Genomic DNA, 27,195 nt, shown 5'->3' with positions numbered 1-27,195 from the left:
ATAGCTCCGTGGCTTCCGACACCCCCCCCAGTGCGTCCCACCCTACCATCTCACCTCAGACTTCCCCGTATTTGTCTTTCTTGTCAAATATTCATTTTCCTCCTGGATTGGACCACAGAGCTTTTAGTTGTTGGTTAGACAGAGGTCTTTTTCAAGTCGGACAGCTGGTGAGTGGGGACAAAGTGGCATTCTTTGCCGACATACAAGGCAATTGGAACTTACCTCAAGGGGAATTCTGGCGATAGCTACAGGTTCGCCACATCCTTCACTCTCTTGGCCCTTCTGGCACCCTCCATACAGTTCTAACGCCTTTTGAACTCCTTTGTGCCGGTCTCTTGCCCCCTACTCATACTATTTCTCTGATATATAACCTTCTCTCGGATGATGCAAGTATCCATCTTCCACACTTTACTAAAACATGGGACCTGGAGTAGGGTGCAGAGGTGGGGGAGGCCAATTGGGTTAAAATATTTTGTTTGGCACATGCTTGCTCTTCTAGTGTTGGTGTTCGGGAGACACAATGCGAGTTAATATACCGCTGGTATAGGTCTCTAGATGTCCTTTCAAAATGGGGTTTGGTGTACCGAATACATGCTGGTGGGGCTTAAATGCCAACCCGTTTCACATATGGTGGCAATGCTCTCACCTCTGTCCGTTTTGGTCAGAAGTCCTTAAACTTTCTGTGATTTGACCGGCTTTTAGATTTGATATGGTGGAGTCTGCTTCTCCTTAGTTTGCTTTTGTTGAACCCGGAGCTGTATTTATTTTTTATTTTATCTTGTTATTTCTTATTTTTTATTTACTTATTTTTATTTTTTCTCTTGGTTTTTTATTTTTTTTATTTTGTGGTTTGTTTTTTGTTTTCTTTTTAATATATTTTATTTTATGTAAATGGTGATTTATATGCGATTTATATGTTTATTTTATGCAAATTAATTAATGAACACCAATTTGCACTAAACATTGCAGGTGACAGGTGTATTTTTGAACATTTTTAAATATGCCCTAAAATGAATTAAAAATATACATACACATTTTTAAGTACCCCTAATTTTACTACAGCATTTATTTTGGCAAAAAATATTGCTTTGTCATTTATTCACTATTAGAGAAAAATTCATATAACATCCATTTGACACAATATAAGAACCCTAAATCCTTTGATTATTGCCTCGCATTTGCGAGGGTATGATAATTGCCACTGTCTATTTTGTACCAATACACTGTATGTGTTTTATTTGCTCCCGTAACGGACTGGTTTATTAAAAGTGTCACCTTATGGGAGTTCAGCGAAGTATATCTACACGGACAGAAAGGAGGAGGGAGCATTGTATATATTTATCCAAGACACAGGGAGCTTAGAAAGTCTGGTCAGGGCACACACAGTGAAAGGAGCAAGTTTATTTGATGTAAATGTCATCAAATTGGGAGTCCGTGTGATGCTGTCTCCACAGTTACATCTTTGAGACAATGATTTAAAACGGACTTTGGTATTAGTGCATTTAGAGGATGTCATATCGGGATTAATAGAAGAAGCAAGAAAATCTTTTATACTCACTTTTCACTGGTTAGGATTCATATGCCAAGGCTGGGCCGGCAAAATACGCTCACTGGGCTGAAGAGGTGGCGGCGCCACCTTCTCCATTTGCCGGGCGCCTGCTGAGATTTTGTTAACAGCAGACGGCCGGCGGCTGCTTCCCTGTACCCGGAGCTCACTCCTGAGCTCCGCCTTTCCGGCTCCCACAGTGTGCGAAGGGAGAGACGTCATGACGTTTTTACCGTAGTGCCGAACACGAGGAGCTGTTGGACCGCAGTGGGCACAGGAGCTGGGCTTCAGGTAATTATCTCTATGCTGATGATACTCAGATCTACCTTTCCTCCCCTGACCTCTCCCCCTCTCTCCTCACTCGTACTTCCAACTGTCTCTCTGCCATCTCTTCCTGGATGTCCCAGCAATTTCTTAAACTTAATATGTCTAAGACTGAGCTGATAATTTTCCCACCCTCCAACATAACCTCACTTCCCACTATTTCTTTAACAAGTGATGGCAAAACTATCTCTTCTAGCTCCAAAGTGCGCTGTCTTGGAGTTATCCTGGACTCCTCCATCTCCTACACACCACATATCCAGAGCCTCTCACAGTCCTGTCGTTTCCATCTCAAAAATATTTCCAAGATTAGACCCTCCCTCACCTAGGATGCCACAGAAACCCTCATACACTCACTGATCATATCCAGATTGGACTACTGTAACCTCCTCCTATCTGGCCTCCCCAACTCCCATCTCTCTCCTCTCCAGTCTGTCCTCAATGCTGCTGCTCGACTCATCTTCCTCTCCAAACGCTCTACATCTGCCTCCCCTCCCCTACAAGCCCTCCACTGGCTCCCCTTCCCTTTTAGAACCCAATTCAAGGTTCTCACACTCGCTTACAAAGCCCTCACCCATTCCTCTCCCATTTACATCTCTGACCTCATCTCCCTCCATTCTCTGGTCCGCCCCCTTCTCTCAACTAATGCACGCCGCCCCTCATGACAACTGATTACTTCCTCCCACTCACGCCTCCAAGATTTTCCCCGTGCTGCTCCCGACCTTTGGAACTCTTTCCCTCTCTGCTCCTCTTTACAATCCTTCAAACGGGCTCTCAAGACCCACTACTTCATCAAAGCCTTCAAGCTCCCATCCTAACTTGTTGCAACATACTCTTTCCTCCCTGTTTATCCCAACTGTGTCACACCTGTTTGTCTGCCCCTCCCCTTTAGAATGTAAGTTCTTACCCTCTTGTTCTTCTCCTTACTTTACTTTCACCTACTTCTTACCCCCCCACCAGGGCACCTAACACTTGGTTGCTTACGCTCTGTTGCATATCTAGGTGTTATGGCAAAATTATATTATGTATATTATCCATGTCCTTGTCCTATTTTGTACTGTAAGTCAGTCACATTTTTTATGTACTTTGTAAGGCGCTGCGGAACACTTGTGGCACCATATAAATAAAGAAAAATAATAATTACAATGTTGTTTGTCTGTCATTATGTGTAAGGGGTAATACTATTGTGGACACTGCATAAAGAGCACTACTATTGTGGACATTATGTGTAAGGGGCAATACTACTGTGGGCATGTGTAAGGGCGCTACCACAGTGGGCATTGCATGCAAGGGGCACTACTACTGTGGGCATTGCAGGTAAGGGGCACTACTACTGTGGGCATTGTGTAAAAGGGACACTATCGTGTCTTATACATGAATAAGGGACACTACTATGTAGTGTAATGTGTATCAGGGGTACTATGTGCGGTGTAATGTGAATAAGATTGTGCTACTGTAATCGGGGGTACTACTGTGGGACCACACCCCATTCCAGTGAGATCATGCCCCTTTTTTGTGGCTCATAATTTGCAAAGGGGCGCCCAGCACCTTAGCACTGGCCCCGAGGTCTATTACTTTGTATTTTATATCATCTTGCAGGACTAAGCACTTTATGAAACTGCCCACCAACCCCGTTTGATGAAGGTTCTACACTCAATGGCAACACAGACAACATGCACCAGCTGGAGGAACAACATAGGGGGCGGGGTATGCATACAGTACCTAGAATGTCACAAAGGACAGCTCGCCCAGTAAGAGCTGTCCTTTGCGGTGGCTCCGGACAGCGGGATCTCCGGGTTTAGCGCGCAGAAGGCAACCGGTCGCGGAGGGTGATGCGAGGGATCCCTCTCGGTGGGGGGAGCATCCCGGAAAGGTGGCGTTACTCACCGTGACAAAGCACCGCATATATGAGGTATGCGGTGAAGCCCTCGAAAACTGCATTTTCAGGGTTTGTACAGAATTTACCTTTAGTACAGTTAGAATTTACCTTTAGTACACTTATCCTGGGCGGGTAAGTGTTTCTTTAACACTTGAACTGTTCCCGATTACACCGACTTACCATTATTCTTGAAGAAGCTTTAAACATTTACAACAATCTCACAGTCCTACTCATTTTATACTGTCTTAGCCTTACCATTTCTACCACAACTTTCTGGTATACCATTTCTAATTTTCATTTTTCTTCTCGTTTTATATAAATGTTTATAATGATCACTTTTAATGTTACACTTATAGTAAATTTGTCAGCAAATTCAAGCACATTGGGGTGGAATCCAATTACTCCCAGCAGCAGTTAAGGCCATGAATTGGACTTTACCTCACAGCTTCAGGAGCTGCGAGGAAAAGTCTGCGGTAAAAGGTACTTACTGGGGTTAAACGTGCACCGATTGCTTTCACACTTTTCACAGAATGAATGTGTTAGCGCTCATTAACCCTTGGTTTAACACATGGGGAAAAAGCTAATTAATTGAATAGCTTTCCCCCTTGCGGCGCGATCAGTTAGCTGCGGGTCAAATCCCACAGCTACTTGAATTCTCCCCCATTATATTTAAATTCACTGATAATAGTACATGGGTAGTGAGCTAATTCAGTTTTTCTATATACAGTCCCTCTAATTGAGCTAAGCAGCAACTAGATACATATTTAAAGCACAAGAGTTTTCTTAAATCCAACAAAGCCAGAGCATACTGGAACTTATAGTGCACGTAATCAACTAATATCCCTCTGGTAAAATATTGTCTTATTAACAACTTATCAGTCAGATACATGAAACACCTACCAATACTTGGTCCCAAAATACTGGAAGAATATTAGATATCGGACTTTGTTTGAGCTCATGATTTGTGCACATCCGAGCAGAGGACAGAGAGACACACTGCAATGTCTGCTGCTGCTTTCCCTGGAGTCACATTACGAGTGTGACGTCATCATCCTGCACGCCGGCATACAAGGACCCCAGAGGAGGTGAACCAGCTGTCTGCCTGATTTCTGTATCTATGTACTTTGCTAACATGTCTCATTTATAGTATTGCATACTATTTAATAAACACATTTTATCATGATCATTTATATATAGTGTAAATGCTTTTGATATGTATGCAGGAATAATTATACTATCAGTTGCATTGGAAAGATAGAGAGGTTTCAGGGGGCCTGTATGGTAGATGTGGCGCTATTATGACAGTCAGGGGTGTAAGGGATAATAACACCAGCTGGCTGCAGAGACAGTGCAGTGTAACGTGTGGAAACAATAGTGAGTGCAGTTTATGTTTCAGAAGATCTGTTGAATATATAAATTATTTCTCCTGTCTCATATTTACAGTAATGATCACACATTTTAAAAGGAAATCAAAATAATAATTTTACTATGTACAATATAATTTATTCATACATAATAAGAATATAATCAAGGGTATATTATTTTGTTTTGTTTATTTGGTTAGTCCATCTCTGGGTGTGGTATGATATGCTGAAATTCATCATGTCGAAATGATCATAATGTCGATGTTACCATGTCAAGACAACAGGCCTGTTCTGTACTACCTTCCTCGAGAAGATCTCCCCGGGGCCACTAGTGCTATATACTTTGTTCACCAACAATGGGACGCCGCTGATCACCATCACCATCACCACCTACATATTATTCCTCTTCCAACCCCATTTAATCCGACTCATCAGATTTACTGGAATTTATTAGGAGACTATGCAAGTAATGAACTATGGGCCTGATTCAGAGCCTCTCGTAAGCGGCAGTACGCTCGTTCCGAGCGATGTTCGCCCATCTGCGCATGCGTACGGCTTTTAGTACGCATTCGCGAACCAGTCGTTTGTTCGCTATATAGCGAATGCCTGCTATTTTGAGTGACAGAATGAGGCGTATGTGGGTGGTAACAGGGGAAGGTGCTTGAAAACGGGGAGTGGAGATCAGAACGCAGGCGTGCTTAAAGGTCAAAGCGGGCGTTTAATGGGTGTGCATAATTAAAACAGGAGCGTCATTGACCACGTCACTTGGTTGTTTTATACTCAGAACTGCTCGCAATATAGTGGTAGGAAAAACCAACCACAAGAATAGCGAGCAGTTCATACGCTGTTCGATGTACTCGATTAATCTAATAAATAGCAGACATGACGTATGATGCGAGCGGCCAGGGGGCGTTTTTATTAAATAAACGACCGCATGTTTTGTTCGCTCATTCAGACATAGAGGCGGCAACAGACCGCAAAGAGCGAATGGTTCATTTGAATAGCCACCCCCTTTTTCTGAACGAGCGAGCGCTAATTGCGTCCGGCTCTGAATCAGGCCCTATATTCCATTGTAGCATTTTCATATGTTTGATTTTATCCTGATTATAAACTTTTCATAGTATGCTTATTTGGGCAGTATACCCACCTTGTATATGCTATTAAGGTTTTGCATTATTCATTGATTTATAACAAAAAAAAAATTGCTTCACATCAGTAAAGTTTTTTTCTTTCTCTTCATTGTAAAGCATAGCATTAACCTACCTCTCATCCTAACAACTGGACATACATAGACATTAGGGCTTTGTTTATGTGATATTTTCTTTCCTTTTATTTTTGTTTGATATTTTCATCCCCATCACCTTCTATTATTTACTTAGGTTAATACATTGCTCGATTACACCAGGGTTATCTCAAGTAAGTACATTACCTCCTAATACTACACATTATATTATATTTTAAGTTATTAGTTTTGACATATACAGAATTACCTTAGCTGAGCGCAGTATATTGTTCCTTCTAATTAACTATTTCATAATACAGTCAGCTATTATCTTTTATACTGCAGCTCGCCATAACCGAGCTCCGTCTCAGTGCGCAGGTATCCCCCCTTTTCTTCTTATGAACATGTAGACGTCTGAATTAGGATAACTGACACAGAGGGCTTGATTCATTCCGGATCGCAACTACGATTGCAATAGCGATTACGCACACAGGGCCTGATTCAGAGCCGCTCGTAAGCAGCCGCTCGTTCGCTCTCAGCGATGTTTTCCCAACTGCGCATGCGTACGGATCGTTATACGCATGCGCGAACCAGTCAGTGCGTCAGAAATTCATGTGCTCGCAAAATAGCGAATGCCTGATAATTTGGGTGACAGAATGAGGCGTATGTGGGTGGTAACAGGGGAAGGTGCTTGAAAACGGGGAGTGGAGATCCGATCGCAGGCGTGCTTAAAGGTCAAAACGGGCGTAATTAAAACAGCAGCGTCATTGTGCACGTCACTGGGTTATTTTATAGCCAGAACTGCTCGCAAAATTGTGGTAGCAAAAACCAACCACAAGAATAGTGAGCAGCTCATACCCTGGTCGATGTACTCGATTAATCTAATAAATAGCGGACATGACGTAGGATGCGAGCGGCCAGGGGGCGTAGTTTCCCAAAAAACGACAGCAACTTTTGTTCGCTCGTTCAAACCTAGAGGCGTGAACAGACCGCAAAGAGCGAACGGTTCATTTGAATAGCCACCCCTTTTTTTTGAACGAACGACCGCAAATAGCGACCGGCTCTGAATCAGGCCCACAGTCTCATTGCGATAGTATGCTAATCCATTGTGATCGCTATGCCGTCGCAGCACAATATAAGGATACACATTTTACCTTACACCAGTGGTTCCCAAACTTTTTTTATTCACGGCGCCCTAGAGTGTCAGCTTCTTTTTCACGGCACCCCTGGGCAGGAAAAATTCAGCAAAAATTAATTGAAGTAAATTGTTCTTAGGTTCAGTTATGTGGTTAATGACAGGGCTGCGCTTCTTTTTGTTCACGTATTTTTTTTGATTGGCAGCCATTAGCACTGGTTTTGCTTATCGCATCATTTTATTTGGTACTGGACCACCAACCCGTGGCACCCCTGCAAGTGCTCTGAGGCACCACAGGGTGCCACGGCACCCAGTTTGGGAACCACTGCCTTACACACATCCGTAATGTTTAGCAAGATTGCAAAACCATCGGTAACATCGAGTACCATCGCAGCCTCACGCACACTTGCACAAGCCCTGATGTTACTTCGAAATTGCTAACTTCATTGCACGCTGTGAGTATTCAAGTTGCGTACGGCATTGCAGTGGATAATGTATGCACGCCCATGCAACGGCGTTCAAACACAATGGCACGCCTGCGTCACCACCCACAAACAGCACTTCCTGTCAGTCACTCTGCGATGGGTCTGCGTAGTCGCTGCGATCGCAGACTACGAAGCATACGCATGTGCAGAACGCAACAATCTGCCGATTGTGTGTGTAATCACAGTTGCGATCGGTAATTAATCGAGCCCAAAGTTACACAAATGCAGTGGTAGCCCCTATCTAGATGGTCTTATGGCAGCAGTGTGTAGTAGGAATGCCCAACCTTATTATTGTACTGAAGCTTGCATACAGATTACAGTTTGTTTGCCGGGAGCTCTTCCAACATGACAACCTCTGTTGGCTACGCCATTTCTTAGCTCTGTAGTATAATTTTACATTATTTATCTAACACAGATTTGCCTACTCTTCTGGAATGGCCGGGAGGCTCCCGAATCTCTGGTGGTGACAATGGCCACTCAGAAGATTAGTCAAGTCTCCCAGATCTGTCGATGTCCGCCTGGTGCCGCCCACTTCCCGAGTGAAGTGTGAGGTCCGATTAGCCGATGACGCGATTCGCACTGAATTGCGTCATCTTAGCCCTGTTCCCATGCTTTACATTGGCAGTAATCTTGGCATTGTATAGTGGGTGACGGGGCCACGATGACGTGATTGTGTCAGTCGCGCCCTTGCACTGCCCATCTATTCCACACCACGACTCCTGCTGTACCGTCCAAAAAGTCGGCAAGTATGATGTACCATCTATTATATCATTCTGAAAAGCTGTCTGTCAAGGATATGAGCAGTGAAAGCTGGACCGTGCACCCCCTCCCAGAGCTACTATTGCCGCCACCATTACAACAAAAGTAATAGATGGGTACTTAAAATGTTAGTGGCATCCGACCCTGCCCCTCTTCTTTTGAAGTTAGTTTGTTCAGGTTAGGTTGATAATTTGTAGCCTGGAGACGAAGACATGTTTCAGAATTTTTAACTGTTATTCAACTGTGGGCGGAACTAACTGACAGAGGCCCTGATTCAGAGCCGGACGCTCTGACCAGAGCGCTCGCTCTGAATCAGGGCCAACCTCCATTAAAATGGAGCGTCCTCCTGGACGCTCGTATAGCTGTGGGTCACCAGCCACAGCATATACGAGCGTCCAACAAGATGGTCTTGACCATCGCGACCATCGGACTTGTGAGTGAAACCCTGTGGTCGAGTTTCTCAACCGCAAGGCCAGGAGTGATTTTGGCTCTATCAGAGCCAAAATCACTCCCACTGACATCACTAGTGATGTCAGTGGGGCCGGCTTCAGACGGTAGGCCTCCGTCTGGCAGGCACGCCCACCAAAGGGGGCGTGCTGTCAATCAACATCGACAGCACGCCCCCTTTGGTGCGAGACCCGGAGCGATGGAAAGTCCTTCGCTCGCCGGGTCTCGCGCATGCGCACGATGGAGCTCCCTCCGTCGTGCGCATGCGCAGTGGGGACCATCGACCCACTTGCGAGCGTACTGCCGCTCGCGAGTGGGTCTGAATGACCCCCAGAGTTTACACTGCTGACGATGGAGAGCGCTACTGCGCATACTCCATATTGGAGCCTCCAGGTATGCTTCAATCCCTCACCAAAATGGCCGCTGTCTGTAGTGCTGTGCCATCTTGTCACTGTGTTAGAGTGCCACAGTGGAAGATGGTCGTCTTCCACTTACCTCTGGAGAGACCTGCTATTACTGCATTTCACATACGTCACACTATTATGTAATTATATAGCCCAAAATAGCATGAGGGTATCTGGCCTTTATAGGGCATAAGGTGTCTCTTATGGAATATTAGCAGCTGTGATACCATATAAAAGGGCATGAGGGAGCGCTGGCATACAAAAGTATTGTTTATCCCTGGCAAGATTATTGCACATATAAAGTCCCTATGGCTCCAACAAGTGTTTTATAGCGCACTGGAATTTGTTCGAATTTACAAATGACAGTTGCTAAATCTATTTTTATTCTACTATATGTATAGACTACTGTATAACACTATTTTTCTCTGAATTCTGAATATAATGAATTTATCTCTATATGTTCCTATGATATACCTAGCTGGGCCGTAACCAGGGGTGGATTGGTCGTTACCTACAGTGGGAGGATTCCCTGTGGGCCAATTGGTGTGTGGAGCTGCTTGTCAACTGTGACCCGCTCCCCTTAGCACGTCACCCGCTCAAGGCTTTCTTTCTTGACAGGCAGCCCGTCTGTCATGGACATTGCAGCTCCTGATTGGTCTTCGCACTCACGCTCCACGTCTGTAGCCACTTTAAGTTGTAGAATAAAAATGTTCACTGTTTAAAATGATAATGTAGCTTTAAAAGCAGTTTTCATTTTGACAAGGGTTTTAGATTTAATTTTAGTCTTAGTCACTTAGTTAAAATTGTAGTTGGTTTAAAGTCACATTTTAGTCTCTCTTTTTTGCTTTGTTTTAGTCAAAACGGACCTCAGTTTTCATTTTAGCCTACATTTACTAAGTATTTTAGTTATAGTTTAATGATACTGTAATGGATTTTACTGAGGAACTATTCTCTAAAATTCCCTTGAGAACTAATCTAGGCTCAGTAGGCTGAGTGAGAATGTGTTACATACTGATTTACCGTAGTACTCCTCTCACATATCATATACAAATTAATGCCTTAAATTTGTAGAACAAGTGCAATACACAATCATATTTCCTTCACACAGGTCAATCCGCCAGGCAAGTGGTTAAATACCTGTGTTGCCATTTCACCTTTGCTGGTTATTTTGCCTGCTCAGTATTAACCATTTGTGCTCCTGAAAGGTTTGCCGTTTTGTTTCCTGGTTTTGCCTTATACTCTGACTTTGAGCCTGATTTGTCTGTACTGACCTTTAGGACTAAATTTACCAATGGTCAATTTTTGGTCGATTTTCAAATCGGAGATTTACTAGAGTCAAAACTAACGTCAAATCGACCTAATTATAGACTTCAGAACAAGCTAGAACATCGGCCCAACCATCAATACTATTATGTAGATGACTGTAGAATTACTAATGGACGGATTGAAAATTGACCACAAAATGCAGTAGACTTTTAACTTACAGGTGTGTTTGACTTCTAAACCAGCTTTTATTTGGCCAAACTTCTTTATGATGCCTATAAATAGGGACACAAGCATAACAGGGAGGGTTAGGGTTAGAGGGTGAAGGTGGAGGGTTAGGATACTTACCTAGCCCCTGTTGGGATTCTGAGCTTTGGGATGCCGCTGTCGGTCTTTTGACAGACGGCATCCCGACTGCCGGTCTCCCATACCCAACCCAGATGTTAGGCTGCAATCAGGGTTAGGCTTAGATTAGGTTAAGGTTTAGGTTGCAATTAGGGTTAAGATTAGATTAGGGTGAGATGAAAAGTTACTGCATTGCTGACATTTACAATGTCGACCTTCGGATAAAGTCAGCATTCTGTGCATGTCGACTTTCTGAATGTTGACTTTATACAGATATATATATATATATATATATATATATAATATTGTGTATTTAAGGTAAGCTTAGTGTTCATGCATTTTGTAATTCCTTGAAAATGGGTAATAAAGACCTAAAAAGTTGGATTAAAACCAGGCTGCTTTATTATTTTTCTTCTTCAGGGTCCATAGGGATCCACAGGGATGCCATGGGGTGTAGGTGGTGGATAAGGACCGTCAGCGGACACCAAACAGTTAAGCGTTCAACTGCCAGGATGTAACGGTCCCTTCCCCCTAAACCCTGCCCCTGAGCCTGAGGCAAATCAGTTTGCTTAGTGTCCGGTAGGAGCTGGGATCACCTTATATAACAGTGGCTGCCTTATGCAGCCCAAAGCTTTATTTTTATGATTTCTAATTGTATTTATCTTTATTACTGAGTGCGCAGCATCAGACTGCCCTTAGGACGTCAGTGCTGCCACTCTATCACCCCTCCGGCTGCCGCAACTCCATAGCATCGCTTGGTACTTTCAGCGGGGCTCCCGGGGACCTTGCTAGTCGGCTTCGCGGAGGACCCCAGACTGCAACTCGGACGCATTGGACAGGTAAGGCGGGTTACCACTTGCTGGGCAGTCTTACCTTCGGTCTCAGGGGACAGACCGGAGGTGCTGAGAGTGAACACCGGCCTCAACCGCGTGATCCACTAGACAACCAGGGTACATATGATGCGGGAATCCAGTGTCCCGGTGGTCAAAAATCAGTCAGGGAAGCTCAGCTTTCCCTATTACAGCAGCCCCTCCCCCAGCTCAAGGCGCCATTCCACCGCTGTCTGGACGCTCTGAGCTGCTCTCCTCCTCGGACCCCGCCCCCTCAGAGGTCTCCTGCGGCCATTTTCTGCAGGCTCAGCCACAGCTCTCTCTGGAAAACACTGGGTTCTGTCCCCCTACATGCTTCTCCCAGGAGTCAGGTTATGTAGCGCTATAGCCAACCAGACATTGCGTCTGAGTAGTTGAATGTAGCGCCCTTTTGCAGTTAGTGTTTTTCTGCATAGTATGTGACTTTTGCTAGCGCTGCCTGTCTGTATAATTTTTCTAATCTGTTAGCCCAATCTGTTAGCCTATGCCTTTCCCTTTCCTCTCACTATAACCCTATCATACTGGTGTATTCAGGGTCTACTATACTTCACTTTTACTTATAAATGTGAAGGCTGTCACATACTGTTTGGTTGCAGTCTACACACTATCATATCCTGTGCTGTGCTCTCCTGCAGCTTATTTAAGCATAAGCAGGATCACTATACTGCATACCCATTTGTGTACACTGGGTCTAATTCAAGGCCTAATTCAGACCCGCTCGCGAGCGTCTGGGGCCGGCCCCACAAACATCACAAGTGATGTCAGTGGAAGTGCTTTCGGCTCTGATAGAGCCAAAAGCACTCCAGGGCTTGCGGCAGCGAGACCCTACCACAAGGGTCTCGTTGCAAACCCGATGGTCTTGACCATCGCGACCATCTTCCTGGCCGCTCGCTATAGCTGTGGGTGGTTACCCACAGCTTTACGAGCGGCCAGGAGGCCGCTCTAAAATTAGGAAGGACGGCCCTGATTCAGAGCGAGCGCTCTGTCAGAGCGTCCGGCTCTGAATCAGGGCCTCAGACCCGCTCGCGAGCGCTGAGCGCTCGCAAGCGTGTCGATGTTAGCCCAGTGCGCATGTGCACGACGGAGGCGGCTCCGTCGTGCGCATGCGCGAGACCCGGATAGCGACAGGCAAGCCGTCGCTATGGGTTTTGCTACAAAGGGGACGTGCTGTCGATGGTGAGTAACAGCACGACCCCTTTGGTGGGCGTGCCGGGGGCGTGGCTGCCCAGACGGAGGCGTTCGAATGGGAATGCCTACTGTCTGGGGCCGGCCCCACTGACATCACAAATGATGTCAGTGGGAGTGCTCTCGGCTCTGATAGAGCCGAAAGCACTCCATGGCTTGCGGCAACGAGACCCTACCACAAGGGTCTCGTCGCAAGCCCGATGGTCGCGATGGTCTTCCTGGCCGCTCGCTATAGCTGTGGGTGGTCGCTGGTGTGAAAAATCTTTGAAAAAAAGTGCAAAATTGGGGTTTAGGGGTGCACACTATATTTTTCAAGCCTGCACCTCTAAACCCCAATTTTGCACTTTTTTTCAAAGATTTTTCGCACCAGCGACCACCCACAGCTATAGCGAGCGGCCAGGAATAGCCCCTAAAAATTAACTGTGTCAAAAAAAAGTAAAGCAAAAAAATAGGAAACACCCCATTAAAAATATTTTAATTTTGGGGTTAAAAAAAAATATATATATATGGGGAACACGTTTTTAATTAACAAAATTAATTAAGGGGGGGGTCCCAAGTATGCGGCAGGAGTTTAAAAGATGCGGGTGGTAGCGGCAGGTGCATTTATGAAGAATGTTCAAAATGCACGTTAGGGACTTAAAAATATACTTACCCCCCATTTTCATGTACCCCAAATTTGATAGGAATAAAGTGCTATTCTTCATCCCTTCATAGCCGCAAATATGCACCTGCCGCGACTATTACAAACCCCGACTTCCTTCAGCAGGTAAAAATTGGGGTACCCATAGAGATCCCCCATGTCTAGACATCATTAGGTGGATCCCAGGCACATTTCCCGAAAATTCCCGGGTTTTTTTGCAGATCCTGGTTTCACCGGGTCCCGTTTTCGCTCATTTTAAATTGACTACGGGGATAAAGCGGGCACGCGCCCGATACTTTATCCCCAGAAAAGTTCCGATGCGGAGCAAAAAGTCCAGCACAGACTATGAATATGGCCCATAATCTCCCTCAGGGGAAAGAGAGCATCGATCTAAAATTAATATACCTGCTTTGGTGCGAGCTGTCAGATCTATCCTCCAAACAGAAGACGATGAGCCCACCCCCAAATCAAAGCACCCACTATTTAAACAACAAAAAGTGGCTTCAGCAGAGTTTCCTCTCCCTGATCAGCTAGCAGAACACATGGCAGCAGCTTGGCAGATGCCCGGTAAGAGGTTTCAGCTCCAAAAACCCTTGACCTATAGTTACCCATTTTCTGCAGCTCATTGCGCAAAATGGGAGGCTCCCTCAGCAGTAGATGTTACGAAATTGATTAAAAGCTTCACATTACCTATCTCTACAGCTTCCTCATTAAAGGACCCTATGGATAGACAGATTGAAACTGGCCTAAAATCTGAATATTCCTTTCCAGGAGCCATTGCTCGCCCAACCATGGCTATTGCCTGGCTGGCAAAAACAATTGAGAGCTGGACAGATGCCCTAGAATAGTATTTCGCCCTAGAGGCCTCTAGTGATCAGATGTCCTTCTATAAGAGATGCAGCTTCCTATATCAGAGAAGTGACCTTGGATGCTAGTCTCCTGGTCTCTAGAGCATCGGCTACGTCAGTGTCTGCCCGCCGCACTCTTTGGGGTCAATCCTATTAGGTACGAATTGCGAGATGCGAGTTGCGATTTTCACTTCAAATTCGCATAGCGAATTCATTTTGCAATCCAATTAGCAACTCGCACTGATCAGTTAGACTGAATTCGCAACTTTCCACTCGCACCTCCCTGAGGGTGAGAGATGGAAAGGAACATTTTTATTTTAAAGTTAAAATGTGGGGACACTGTGCTGAACCCCTTGGACACCCCCCACGCCCCTAATGACCAATTAGGCAATTGGAAGTTTCTAATTAGCTTATTTAGTCCAATAATGACATGTCATTTTTTGGGGTAAAAAAAAATATGTCCTCAAATTACCGCAAAATCAACTTTTTCGTTAGTTTAGGCACCCCAAATTTAATTACAGGTTGAGTTTCCCATATCCAAATATTCCAAAATACGGAATATTCAGAAATACAGAATATTTTTAGCATGACTGAGATAGTGAAATCTTTGATTTTTGATGGTTCAATGTACACAAACTTTGTTTTAGGCACAAAATTATTAAAAATAAAGTATTAAATGACTTATAGGCTGTGTGTATAAGGTGTATATGAAACATAAATTTATTTCCTGTATGTACACAAACTTTCTTTGAGCCATAAAATTATTGAAAGTATTGTATAAAATTACTTTCATGCTGTGTGTATAAGGTGCATATGAATCATAAATGCATTCTGTGTTTAGATTTGGGCCCTATTCCTAAGAAATGTCAATATGGTATACAAATATTCCAAAATACGGAATATTCCAATATCCAAAATAGCCTTGGTCCCAAGCATTTTGGATATGGGAGACAACCTGTACAATAATTTTTTAGTTGAAAAATAATTGTTTTTATAATTTTTTTCTCCATTTTTCAAGGTGCCCTCAAAGTACCCCAAAATCACTCTTTTTCCTACTTTTTTTGCATTTTTCTTTTAATTAGTTTGAGATTAAACGAAAAAAGTTTGTTTTTTATCATTTTCTTGCATTTAATTAAAAAAAAGCACAAATCAGCCATTTGACACCATTTCAAAATGTACAATAACTTCCTAATGGCCACAAACAGCCATCTATACAGTCCTGCTAATGAAATTATGCATTTTGGGGGTTCCAGGATGGTCTCCCCACATTTTCATGCATTTCTCGCAACTCTCATTTGGCAGTCAATTTGCACCCCTCCACTGCCAGTAGTGCGAATAGGCATTTTGAATTGGATTGGAGAATTCTCTGGAGCGTGCTCCGCGGCGATGTGTACCAGTGTAAAAAAACAAACTCGTTACTTGCAATTTGCACCTAATTGGATCGAGCCCTTTGGCTACAGTCATGGAAGGCAGATTCAGACTCTAAGAAGGCCTTAGAATCATTAACTTACACTGGTGAGATCCTTTTTGGCCCAGATCTAGACAAGATTGTAGCCACTTTAGCAGCATCAAAAACTGCTTTTCTGCCCTCGGCAACTACGGCAAAGCCTCGGACAACGTCCTTCAGGTCCTTTCGTCCCCATGGAAAGCCTAAAGGCCAGTCCTTTCCTCGGCAATCAGCTTCCACAAGGACCGCTAAGCCCAGGACCAAGTAGACCTGGGCCACCCAACATCCTGCTTCCAAATCTGAGGACAAACCTTCAGCCTGACGGGGCGGGCCTCCCCCTGGGAGACCCCAGAGTAGAAGGACGACTTCTTCAATTTGCCCACTGCTGGCGTCAAACCACTACAGATGCTTGTCAGGACTGCGACTATTTAAGTACATAAAGATAGATTACTTTTTCCAACTTTCCTTTGTGGTCGTTGGAGGAGCTATCCTGCTTGCTGGCGTTCTTCACATACAGGGAATAGAGAGTTAAAGTGATCATCTCTTTCCAAGGTGTTGTCAGGTTGTGGGATTCCTAGATTGCTCATTATTTCAGACCTGATTCCATTTGGGTTACATGTTCTGAACTTCCTATGGATCACAGACCTCTAGTATAAAGTCTGTTACTAACTGTGTCTCAGTGTCTGTGCAACGTTACTTTCAGGTCTTTCTTGGACTCCTGCCAGATCCCTGCTGTGCCTGTGGGATGCTGTGGACTTTGCTATATTTCTGCTCATGTTCCAGCTTAACTTCTGATACCATCTACCAGCCGCACTACAGAGCTCAGCATAGCCATTGCCTAAGTATTGCTTTCTGCTCCACTGCTGTGGTTTCACCTTTTGCTGGACTATTTACTTTGCCTGTTGCCTCTCCTGTGGACATCGAACCCACCTTCGTTACAGTTGTCAACTGCACCGTTACTTTTATCATCACTGCATCGCGGGGCTCAACCCCGTTCCGGATTCTAGTCACACCGCAGGGCTCAACCCTGTTCCGGAACCACACCGCTTCACAGGGCTCAACCCTGCTTCAACCTTCATTGCATCGCGGGGCTCAACCCCGCTCCGGATTCTAGTTACACCGCAGGGCTCAACCCTGTTCCAGAACTACACCGCTTAACAGGGCTCAACCCTGCTTCAACCTCATCGCATCACAGGGCTCAACCCTGCTCCGATCTCACTGTATCACAGGGCTCAGCCCTGCTCCGATCTCACTGTATCACAGGGCTCAACCCTGCTCTGACCTCACCGCATCACAGGGCTCAACCCTGCTCTGACCTTATCGCATCACAGGGCTCAACCCTGCTCCGACCTCATCGCATCACAGGGCTCAACCCTGCTCCGATCTCACTGTATCACAGGGCTCAGCCCTGCTCCAATCTCACTGTATCACAGGGCTCAACCCTGCTCCAACCTCACCGCATCACAGGGCTCAACCCTGCTCCAACCTCATCACATCACAGGGCTTAACCCTGCTCCAACCTCACAGCATCACAGGGCTCAACCCTGCTCCAACCTCATCACATCACAGGGCTTAACCCTGCTCCAACCTCACAGCATCACAGGGCTCAACCCTGCTCCATCTTTCACCGCATCACAGGGCTCACTCTTCTTCGGATCTCCATCACTACAGGGTTCCACCCAGGTGAAGCTCCTCTTTACCATCCTGAGGTGTTAGCCTCATACTGGACTCAGGGTTCCCTACCATATTAACTTTTCTGTGTTGAAGACTATATGAGGGGTTTTCTCCTATACTCGTTATTGCTTATGTGAACCTCAGTGTTGTTGAGACTTTATGTGAGACATTGCTATTATATTTCTCCTGTGAATAAATTCTATTTACTTTTATTCCGTGCTATCGAGATTTCATGAAAAGGTCATTCCTAAAGCCACCCCAGTTTATTGTGCCTAGTAGGCCTGCCTTCTTCCAGGAGTCTCAAGTGTCGGCAGCCATGACAGTTTGCACAGACCTAAAAATGAATCCGGATCTGGAACAGGCTACTGGGGTACAGGTGCTTCAGGATTTGACCGCTTGTTTGGATGTACAGGAAAACACTCAAGTTCAAGTTTTGCAATGTCTACAGGATCTTTCTAAACGTCTTGATAAACTTAAGATTCCTGTTGCAAGTACATCAGGGGTTTCCGCTTCTCATTTACGGTTACCGACTCCTACCTCTTATGATGATAATCCAAAAACATGTAGAGGATTTCTCAACCAATGTGAGATTCATTTTGAATTGTTACCTCAAAGTTTTAGCACCTCTTATATTATATATTGGCTTATATTATGTCATTATTGTTTGGTGCTGCTCTTGAGTGGGCCTCTCCTTTATGGGAGAGAAATGATGCTTTAATGTCTAAATACCAAGCTTTTGTTTCTACTTTCAAAAGGATATTTGACGCACCTGGAAGATCAGTGGCCGTGTCTGTGGATATTTTGCGAGTAAAGCAAGGAACAGCTCCAGTTGGTCAGTATGTGGTTCGTTTTCAAACTATAGCTGCAGAACTTAAATGGAATAATGAGGCATTAAGAGCAGCATACTGGAATGGTCTCTCTGAGAGACTTAAAGATGAGTTGGTGACTCGGAATCTTCCTGAGAATTTGGATGAGTTAATTTCATTGACTATTAAAATTGATCTGTGTATTCGACAACGAGGGGTTCAGAGGAGTCGCTCTGAGTGTTCTAAAAGTTCTCTTCCCCAGTCTCTCTCTTTTCATAGTACATCTGATGAGCCTATGCAAATTAATAAAGCTAAATTGTCTGAAGTTGAGAAGCAACGTAGGAGGCGTTCTAATTTGTGCTTGTATTGTGCATCCTCAGAACATTTCTTGGCTAAATGTCCAATAAGGCCAGGAAATGATCGTCCCTAGTTGATGGAGGGGAAGTCAAACTAGGGGTACTTTCTAAAGTTTCCCCCAAAAAGGATTGTTTAATTTCTGTGAGCATTCCTGATTTGGGTTCTTCGTGTCAAGAGTTTTCTGCATTGCTAGATTCTAGAGCAGCTGGCAATTTTATTTCATTGTCTTTGGTTCAGAAATTTTAAATTATTAACCCGTTCTTTTTCCCTTTCTGCAGATAATGGGACTAGAATTTCTAATGGATATGTTACACATCAAACAAAGTCTATGAAGTTGAGGGTAGGAGCTTTACATGAAGAAAGTTTAGAGTTTTTGGTATTACCCATTTCTATGTATGATATAGTTCTTGGTTTACCATGGTTACCATCTCTTCATAACCCTCATATTGATTGGACTTGTTCTCAAATTCTTCTTGGAGTCCTAAATGCAAATTAAATTTTCTGATTCCTGTGGTATGATTGGCTGAAGTGAAAGTAGATGTTCCACCTTCTCTACCACAGCCTTATCATGAATTTGCTGATGTCTTTTCTGAGCAGGCGGCAGACGAACTTCCACCGCATCGTCCCTGGGATTGTCCTATTGAACTTATTCTTGGTAAAATGCCACCCAATGGTCGAGTATACCCTCTCTCTGTTCCTGAGACTCAAGCCATGTCAGAATATGTGCACGATAACCTACGAAAGGGGTTTATCAGTCATTCTTCATCTCCCGCTGGAGCGGGCTTCTTTTTTGTAAAGAAAAAAGATGGTGGTCTTCGTCCATGTATCGACTTTAGAGGTCTAAATGAGATCACGGTAAAAAAATAAATATCCTTTATTACAGAATTATTTGACAGAGTTAAGGGGTCTCGACTGTTTACTAAACTTGATCTAAAGGGAGCTTACAACTTGATCAGAGTTAAAGAGGGTGATGAGTGGAAAATTGCGTTTAATACGTGAGATGGCCATTATGAGAACCTCGTCATGCCTTTTGGTTTATGTAATGCTCCTGCATTGTTCTAGGAGTTTGTGAATGAAATTTTCCGAGATATACTTTATCAGTTTGTTATTGTTTATCTTGATGATATTTTGATTTTTTCCAGCAATCTTTCTGATCATCGTACCCATGTTAATGAGGTATTAAGTCATCTTCGAGCCAATAAGCTTTATTGTAAGATCTCCAAGTGTGTTTTTTAAGTCCCAGTGATACCCTTTTTGGGGTATATAATTTCCGGTTCCGAACTTCAGATGGACCCTGAGAAGTTAAAGGCTATTCAAAATTGGGTTTTGCCACTTCATTAAAGTCAATTCAGAGATTTTTAGGCTTTGCCAATTATTACAGAAAGTTTATCAAAGTGTTTTCAACGATTGTAGCTCCAATTACTGCTATGACAAAAAAAGGGGCTAATCCCAAAGTGTGGTCCCCAGAGGCATTGGATGCCTTTCAGACTCTCAAAGATGCATTTTCTGCGGACCCCATTCTAGTTCAACCTGATGTTGAGAAGCCATTTATGCTAGAAGTGGATGCCTCCACTAATGGAGTTGGGGCTATTTTGTCTCAATTGGCTGCAGATGGGAGAACAGTGTCTTGTGGATTCTTTTCACGAAAGTTTTCTAGTGCTGAGAATAATTACTCCATCGGGGACCAAGAGTTGTTAGCTATTAAGTTAGCTTTGGAGGAATGGATATATTCATTAGAAGGCGCAAAGCACCCTGTTACTATTTTTACAGACCATAAAAATTTGTTATATTTGAAAACTGCCCATTGTCTGAACCCACGATAAGCTCATTGGGCACTCTTTTTTTCTCGTTTTGATTTTGTACAGGTGCATTGAATAAAAAGGCAGATGCACTTTCACGCTCAATGTTGGAAGAGAAAGAACAAAGGTACCTTATAATAATCCCTCTGGCTTTTTCTTAAATTTCTATCTCTCCTGATCCTCCTCCTGGGAAGATATTTGTGGCACCAGAGTTATGAGGTAAACTTCTTTCCTGGGCTCATAATTCTCATTTCTCTGGACATCCAGGGGTTCATAAAATGTACTAATTTTTGCAACGTTCCTATTAGTGGTCTTCCATGAAAAAAGATATCCAAGAGTTTATACGTTCTTGTTCTAAGTGTGTACAACATAAGTCCTCCCGGCAGTCTCCAATTGGTCATCTCCATCCACTACCCATTCCCACCCAACCATGGACCCATCTTTCCATGGATTTTATTACAGATCTTCCTTAGTCTAGGGGGTGTACAGTTATTTGGGTAGTGGTGGATCGTTTTACCAAGATGGCTCATGTTTGTCCTTTGGCTCGAATTCCATCAGCCCCCAAATTAGCACAAATATTTATCAAAGAGATATTTCATCTTCATGGACTTCCTTCTGAGATAGTGTCTGATCGGGGTGTCCAGTTTGTTGCTCGGTTTTGGAGGGCTTTATGTTCATCATTGCAAATTAAATTAGTTTTCTTCTACATATCACCCTCAGTCAAATGGACAAACCGAAAGAGTGAACCAGGAGTTGGAGACCTTTTTGAGAATGTATATTTGTTCTTCTCAAGATGATTGGATGGATTTCTTGCCTTTTGCTGAGTTTGCTCATAACTTTCATTATTCGTCTGCTACAGGTGTAAGTTCCTCGAGTTCCTGAGCTTCAATCAATTCCTACAGTGGACGTTCCAGCAGCCAAAGCTACCCTCCAACATATTTCTAGAATTTGGAGACAGGTACATAAGTGTCTTAGGAAAGCCTCTCATAATTATAATGTCTTTGCTGATAGAAAACGTTCGGCTGTTCCTAAATACTCTGTTGGGGATCGTGTCTGGTTGTCTACTAGAAATCTTCGACTTAAAGTACCTACTATGAAGTTTGCTCCCCGGTATATTGGTCCTTTTCGTATTATAAAAATGATCAACCCAGTGGCATGTAAGTTACAGTTACCTCCAACTATGCGTGTACCTAACTCCTTTCATGTCTCATTGTTTAGACCATTGATTCTTAATCGATTTCATGACAGCTTGCCTATAGTACCTCTCATAACAACTGCTCAAGGTGTGGAGTTTGAGATCGATCAAATTCTGGATTCACGTAAGCATCAAAATCAATTACAATACCTTGTAGACTGGAAGGGTTACGGCCCGGAGGAGAGATCTTGGATTAAGGACTCTGATGTCCATGCTCCTGAGTTGATACGTAATTTTCATGCTAAATTCCTGGTGGGTGTTCGGAGACCACCCAAAGGGGGGGGGGGGGGTACTGTCAGGACTGCGACTATTTCAGTACATAAAGATAGATTACTTTTTCCAAAGTTCATTTGTGGTTGTTGGAGGAGCTATCCTGTTTGCTGGCATTCTTCACATACAGGGAATAGAGAGTTAAAGTGATCATCTGTTTCCAAGGTGTTGTCAGGTTGTGGGATTCCTAGATTGCTCATTATTTCAAACCTGATTCCATTTGGGTCACATGTTCTGAACTTCCTATGGATCACAGACCTCTAGTATAAAGCCTGTTACTAGCTGTGTCTCAGTGTCTGTGCAACGTTACTTTCAGGTCTTTCTTGGACTCCTGCCAGATCCCTGCTGTGTCTGTGGGATGCTGTGGACTTTGCTATATTTCCGCTCATGTTCCAGCTTAACTTCTGATGCCAGTTACCAGCCGCACTACAGAGCTCAGTAGTGTTCACTCTAGCTCCGGCGGCAGGCAGGGCGCCGGAGCTAGAGAGGGGGCGTGGTCATGAAAAGGGGGCGTGTCTATAAGACGCGTCCCGTTTTCGTCATACTTGGGGGAGTGCCCGGCGCTTACGGACATGCCGGGCAGCCCCCAAGCGCTGCAGAAAGGGAGAATAGATGCCGGGCGCATGCACCCTGCGTCTATTCTCCGGTGGTGACCGGGACACCGCATGTTTCTCCACCCGCGGGACACTGCGTCCCGCGGGTGAGAACGGCACCCGCAGACTGTGAGGGCAGGGCGCTTTTTGCCCTCCTCCTGGAGGGCAGGGTGCTTTTTGCCCTCTAGGAGGAGGGCAGGGCGCCGCGCCCCGCTAAAACAGCCTAACGGGAAACGCTAGCTCAGCATAGCCATTGCCTAAGTATTGCTTTCTGCTCCACTGCTGTGGTTTCACCTTTTGCTGCACTATTTACTTTGCCTGTTGCCTCTCACTCCTGTAGACATCGAACCCATCTTCGTTACAGTTGTCAACTGCACCGTTACAGTTATCATCACCGCATCGCGGGGCTCAACCCCGTTCTGGATTCTAGTCACACCGCAGGGCTCAACCCTGTTCCGGAACCACACCGCTTCACAGGGCTCAACCCTGCTTCAACCTTCATTGCATCGCGGGGCTCAACCCCGCTCCGGATTCTAGTTACACCGCAGAGCTCTACCCTGTTCCGGAACTACACCGTTTCACAGGGCTCAACCCTGCTTCAACCTCATCACATCACAGGGCTCAACCCTGCTCTGATCTCACTGTATCACAGGGCTCAACCCTGCTTCGATCTCACCGCATCACAGGGCTCAACCCTGCTCTGACCTCACCGCATCACAGGGATCAACCCTGCTCTGACCTTTTCGCATCACAGAGCTCAACCCTGCTTCAACCTCACAGCATCACAGGGCTCAACCGTGCTCCCGTCTTTTACCGCATCACAGGGCTCACTCTGCTCCGGATCTCCATCACTACAGGGTTCCACCCAGGTGAAGCTCCTCTATACCATCCTGAGGTGTTAGCCTCATACTGGACTCGGGGTTCCCTACCATATTAACTTTTCTGTGTTAAAGACTATATGGGGGTTTTCTCCTATACTGGTTATTGCTTATGTGAACCTCAGTGTTGTTGAGACTTTATGTGAGACGTTGCTATCATATTTCTTCTGTGAATAAATTCTATTTACTTTTATTCCGTGCTATCGAGATTTCATGAAAAGGTCATTCCTAAAGCCACCCCAGTTTATTGTGCCTAGTAGGCCTGCCTCCTCCCAGGAGTCTCAAGTGTCGGTAGCCATGACAATGCTTGGGTACAAGAAGTGGTCTCTCAGGGGTGTGTCCTCTCATTCCTAAGACGGCCACCCCACCAGTTTTTTACACAGGCCATCCATCAAACCTGGGCAGGGCCCTGCTTATCCAGAAAGCCATTCAGTCCTTGCTGCAAGCGGGGTTAATAGTTCCAGTTTCGCTATCGCAGCGAGGGAACGTTTATTATTCTACCATTTCTGGTGCAGAAACCAAATGGGTCTTATCAGCCTATCCTCAACCTCAAATCCCTGAACAAATTCATTAGGGTGCCCAGATTGCGGATGGAAACCCTGCGCTCTATTGTACTAGCTATGGAGCCGGGGACTTTATGGTATCTCTGGATATTCAGGACGCTTACCTACATGTACCTATAACACCCTTTCATCAGTGTTATCTCCGGTTTACTGTACTATAGCAACATTTCCAATTTCAGGCTCTGCTCTTTGCACTTTCTACAGCACCATGGATCTTTACCAAAAGTATGGCAGTCATGGCAGCCCACCTGCGTTGTCAGGGAGTCAGACTGTTACCATACCTGGACGACCTCTTGCTTTTAGCATGCTCCCCAGAGGTTTTTCAATGCCATCTTCAGATAACCATTGCCTTCCTACAGAGACACGGCTGGTTAATCAACTGGAAAAAGTCCTCCCTGAACCCTTCACAAAAGATGGTCCATCTGGGGGCTCTTTTGGATTCTCAAGCTCAGAGAATCTTCCTGAAAAGGGCAAGATCTCCACACTTCAACAACGAGTGTGCAGATTACTCCGCAGTCGCCGAGTCTCAGTTCATTCAGCAATGCAGATTCTGGGATCCATGGTATCCACTTTCGACATGGTGGAGTACGCTCATTTACATTCCAGGCCTCTGCAACACCTAATGCTCTCCAGATAGAACGGGTTACCCCATCAGATCAGATCCCAGACAATGATTCTTTCTTCAGAGGTTCGTCTTTCCCTCTCCTGGTGGTTACAGATGTCCAATCTAGCCAAGGGTCATGCCTTTTGGATCCCATAGTGGGTATTCCTTACAACAGACACAAGCCTTTGGGGCTGGGGCGCAGTGTCTGGTCTACACTCCTTCCAGGGCCATAGGACATCAGTCAAGATGCCCTGACAATCAATGTATTATAACTCCGAGCCATCTACAGACCCCTCACTCTGGCTCAGGACATTTTTCAGGGTAAGCCTGTACAAGGGCAATCCGACAATGCCACAGCAGTGGCCTACATCAGTCATCAAGGAGGCACTTGAAGTCGGTCAGCAATGGTAGAAGTGTCACGCACTCTCGCATGGGCCGAAGGTCACCTCCCGGCCATCTCCGCGGTGTTCATTCTGGGAGTTCTCAACTGGGAAGTGGACATCCTCAGCCGTCACAACATGCATGCCGGGGAATGGTCTCTCCACCCAGAGGTCTTTCAACTCCTAGTGGACAAGTGGGGCCTGCCAGAGGTGGACCTCATGGCCTCCCGACACAATCGCAAGCTGCCAGCATACAGGTCCAAGGGACGCCGAAGCAGCCTTCGTAGACGCCTTGTCGGTGAAGTGGATCTTCCATCTGGCATACCTATTTTCTCCAGCCTCCCTTCCTAGAATCCTTCGGAAGTTCAAGCAAGACAGAGGCACTGTCCTGCTGGTGGCTCCGGCCTGGCCCAGATGACATTGGTATGCCGATCTTCACAGCCTCTCCATAGACACTCCTCTCCTACTTCCTCGACATCCGGACCTGTTGTCTCAAGGTCCATGTCTACATCTGGACCTGGCCCATCTGTCTTTGATGGCGTGGCTCTTGAGACATCCCTCCTAAGGTCCAAAGGATTTTCTAGCTCGCTGGTCCAGACTATGCTCGGAGCACGCAAGCCGGCCTCTGCCCTGGTCTATCACAGAGCGTGGCAAACATACTTCCAGTTTTGACCCACAAGTTTTTAGGGTCTCTAGAGTCCTGGCCCTCCTTCAAGCAGGAATGGACCTTGGACTCCCCCTGGCTTTGCTGAAAGTGCATGTCTCTGCTTTGTCCACTTGGTTCCAGTGCAGAATTGCTCCAATGCCATATGTTCACAACTTCCTTCAGGTGTCCTCCATATTCAACCTCCCTTCGTCCCGCCAGTGGTGCCGTGGGATTTGCCAGTGGTTCTCCAGGCCCTTCAGGGTCCTCCGTTTAAACCCCTGGAATCTGTGGAACTCAAGTGGCTCACAGCGAAGACTCTCTTCTGGCTCATGCGTCTGCCCATAGAGTGTCAGATTTAGGGGTGCTTTCCTATCACTCCCCATTTCTGCTTTTTCATCAGGACAGGGCTGATAGCCGGAGGCGGGGCTACTATGACATGATTATGTTACCAAGCCCCAGACCCGCCCAGCGTCCCGAGCCCCTCCTGCTGCCCCCAGACCCTCCCACCTCTGCCAAGCTTTGCCAACCGCAGTGCCGACCAGGCTGGAGGCATTCAGACTGTCGGCAAGTATGTAGAAAGATTAAAAAATCACTGGTATCAAGGGAGGAGCCGCCATTGTGTTGTCTACATTTACAGAGCACAGCTCGGACTCGGTATGTAATGCCGTCTGTCGGGATGCCTCCTGCCACGATACCGATAACGGCAACCTGATGGTTGGTATCCCGACAGGGGTCGGATTAGTATACTTACCCTCCCCCCTTCTCCCCCTAACCCTCCCCATTAGTTCCTAAACCTGTCTCCTGTCCCTTCATGCCTAACTATCCCCCTTACTGCCTAAACCTAACCCCCCCAGTGGTGCCTGACCCTAACCCTCCCCCCTAGGGGTGCCAAACCCTAACCTCCCCCCCAAAACCTATGGCTAACCACGCTAACTGACCTAAACATAACCCACCCCCCCGCGCCCCACGGCTAACACTATGGGTGCCCCAGCTTACCTTTGTTCGGGCACGCGTCCTCCTGGATTCCGGCATCGGGATTAAGATAGGCGTCGGTACTTCGACACCTATTTTAACTCCCTTGTCGGGATTTCAGCGCCTTGCAGCCGCTGGTCTATTAACTACATCCTCACAGCTCTACTAACCCAACCCTAGTTTCTATGTAAGTTTCCTGTCCCAAAAGAATTTCTCTCTGTCATACAGTATGTAATTGTAATTTAAGCACGCAGCCTGTGTATCCAGTTGTCACACAGGTTTAAGAATTGACACAAGTT

The 27,195-nt window shown here is 45.4% G+C and overlaps 1 protein-coding gene across 4 annotated transcripts in view; it reads right to left on the bottom strand.

The window, feature by feature from the left end:
- The window catches only part of PUSL1 (pseudouridine synthase like 1), a 181,673-nt gene extending 176,863 nt beyond the window's left edge, over positions 1-4,810 (bottom strand). For 2 of the 4 annotated variants that reach the window (XM_088482248.1, XM_088482253.1), the window contains exon 1: positions 4,647-4,788. In XM_088482248.1, the coding sequence (XP_088338374.1) occupies positions 4,647-4,705 (59 nt within the window). In that variant the 5' untranslated portion in view covers positions 4,706-4,788. Of the gene's footprint in view, positions 1-4,646 lie in introns of all 4 variants that reach the window. The other 2 variants (XM_088482249.1, XM_088482251.1) reach the window with 2 other exon arrangements.
- Positions 4,811-27,195: the final 22,385 nt, after the last annotated feature.

Source organism: Taudactylus pleione, unplaced genomic scaffold (genome assembly GCF_031769625.1).
Source record: "Taudactylus pleione unplaced genomic scaffold, aTauple2 ptg000284l, whole genome shotgun sequence".
Classification (NCBI taxonomy): domain Eukaryota; kingdom Metazoa; phylum Chordata; class Amphibia; order Anura; family Myobatrachidae; genus Taudactylus; species Taudactylus pleione.
The sequence above is the reverse complement of the archived record's forward strand: the minus strand, read 5'-3'. Positions and strand labels throughout refer to the sequence as shown.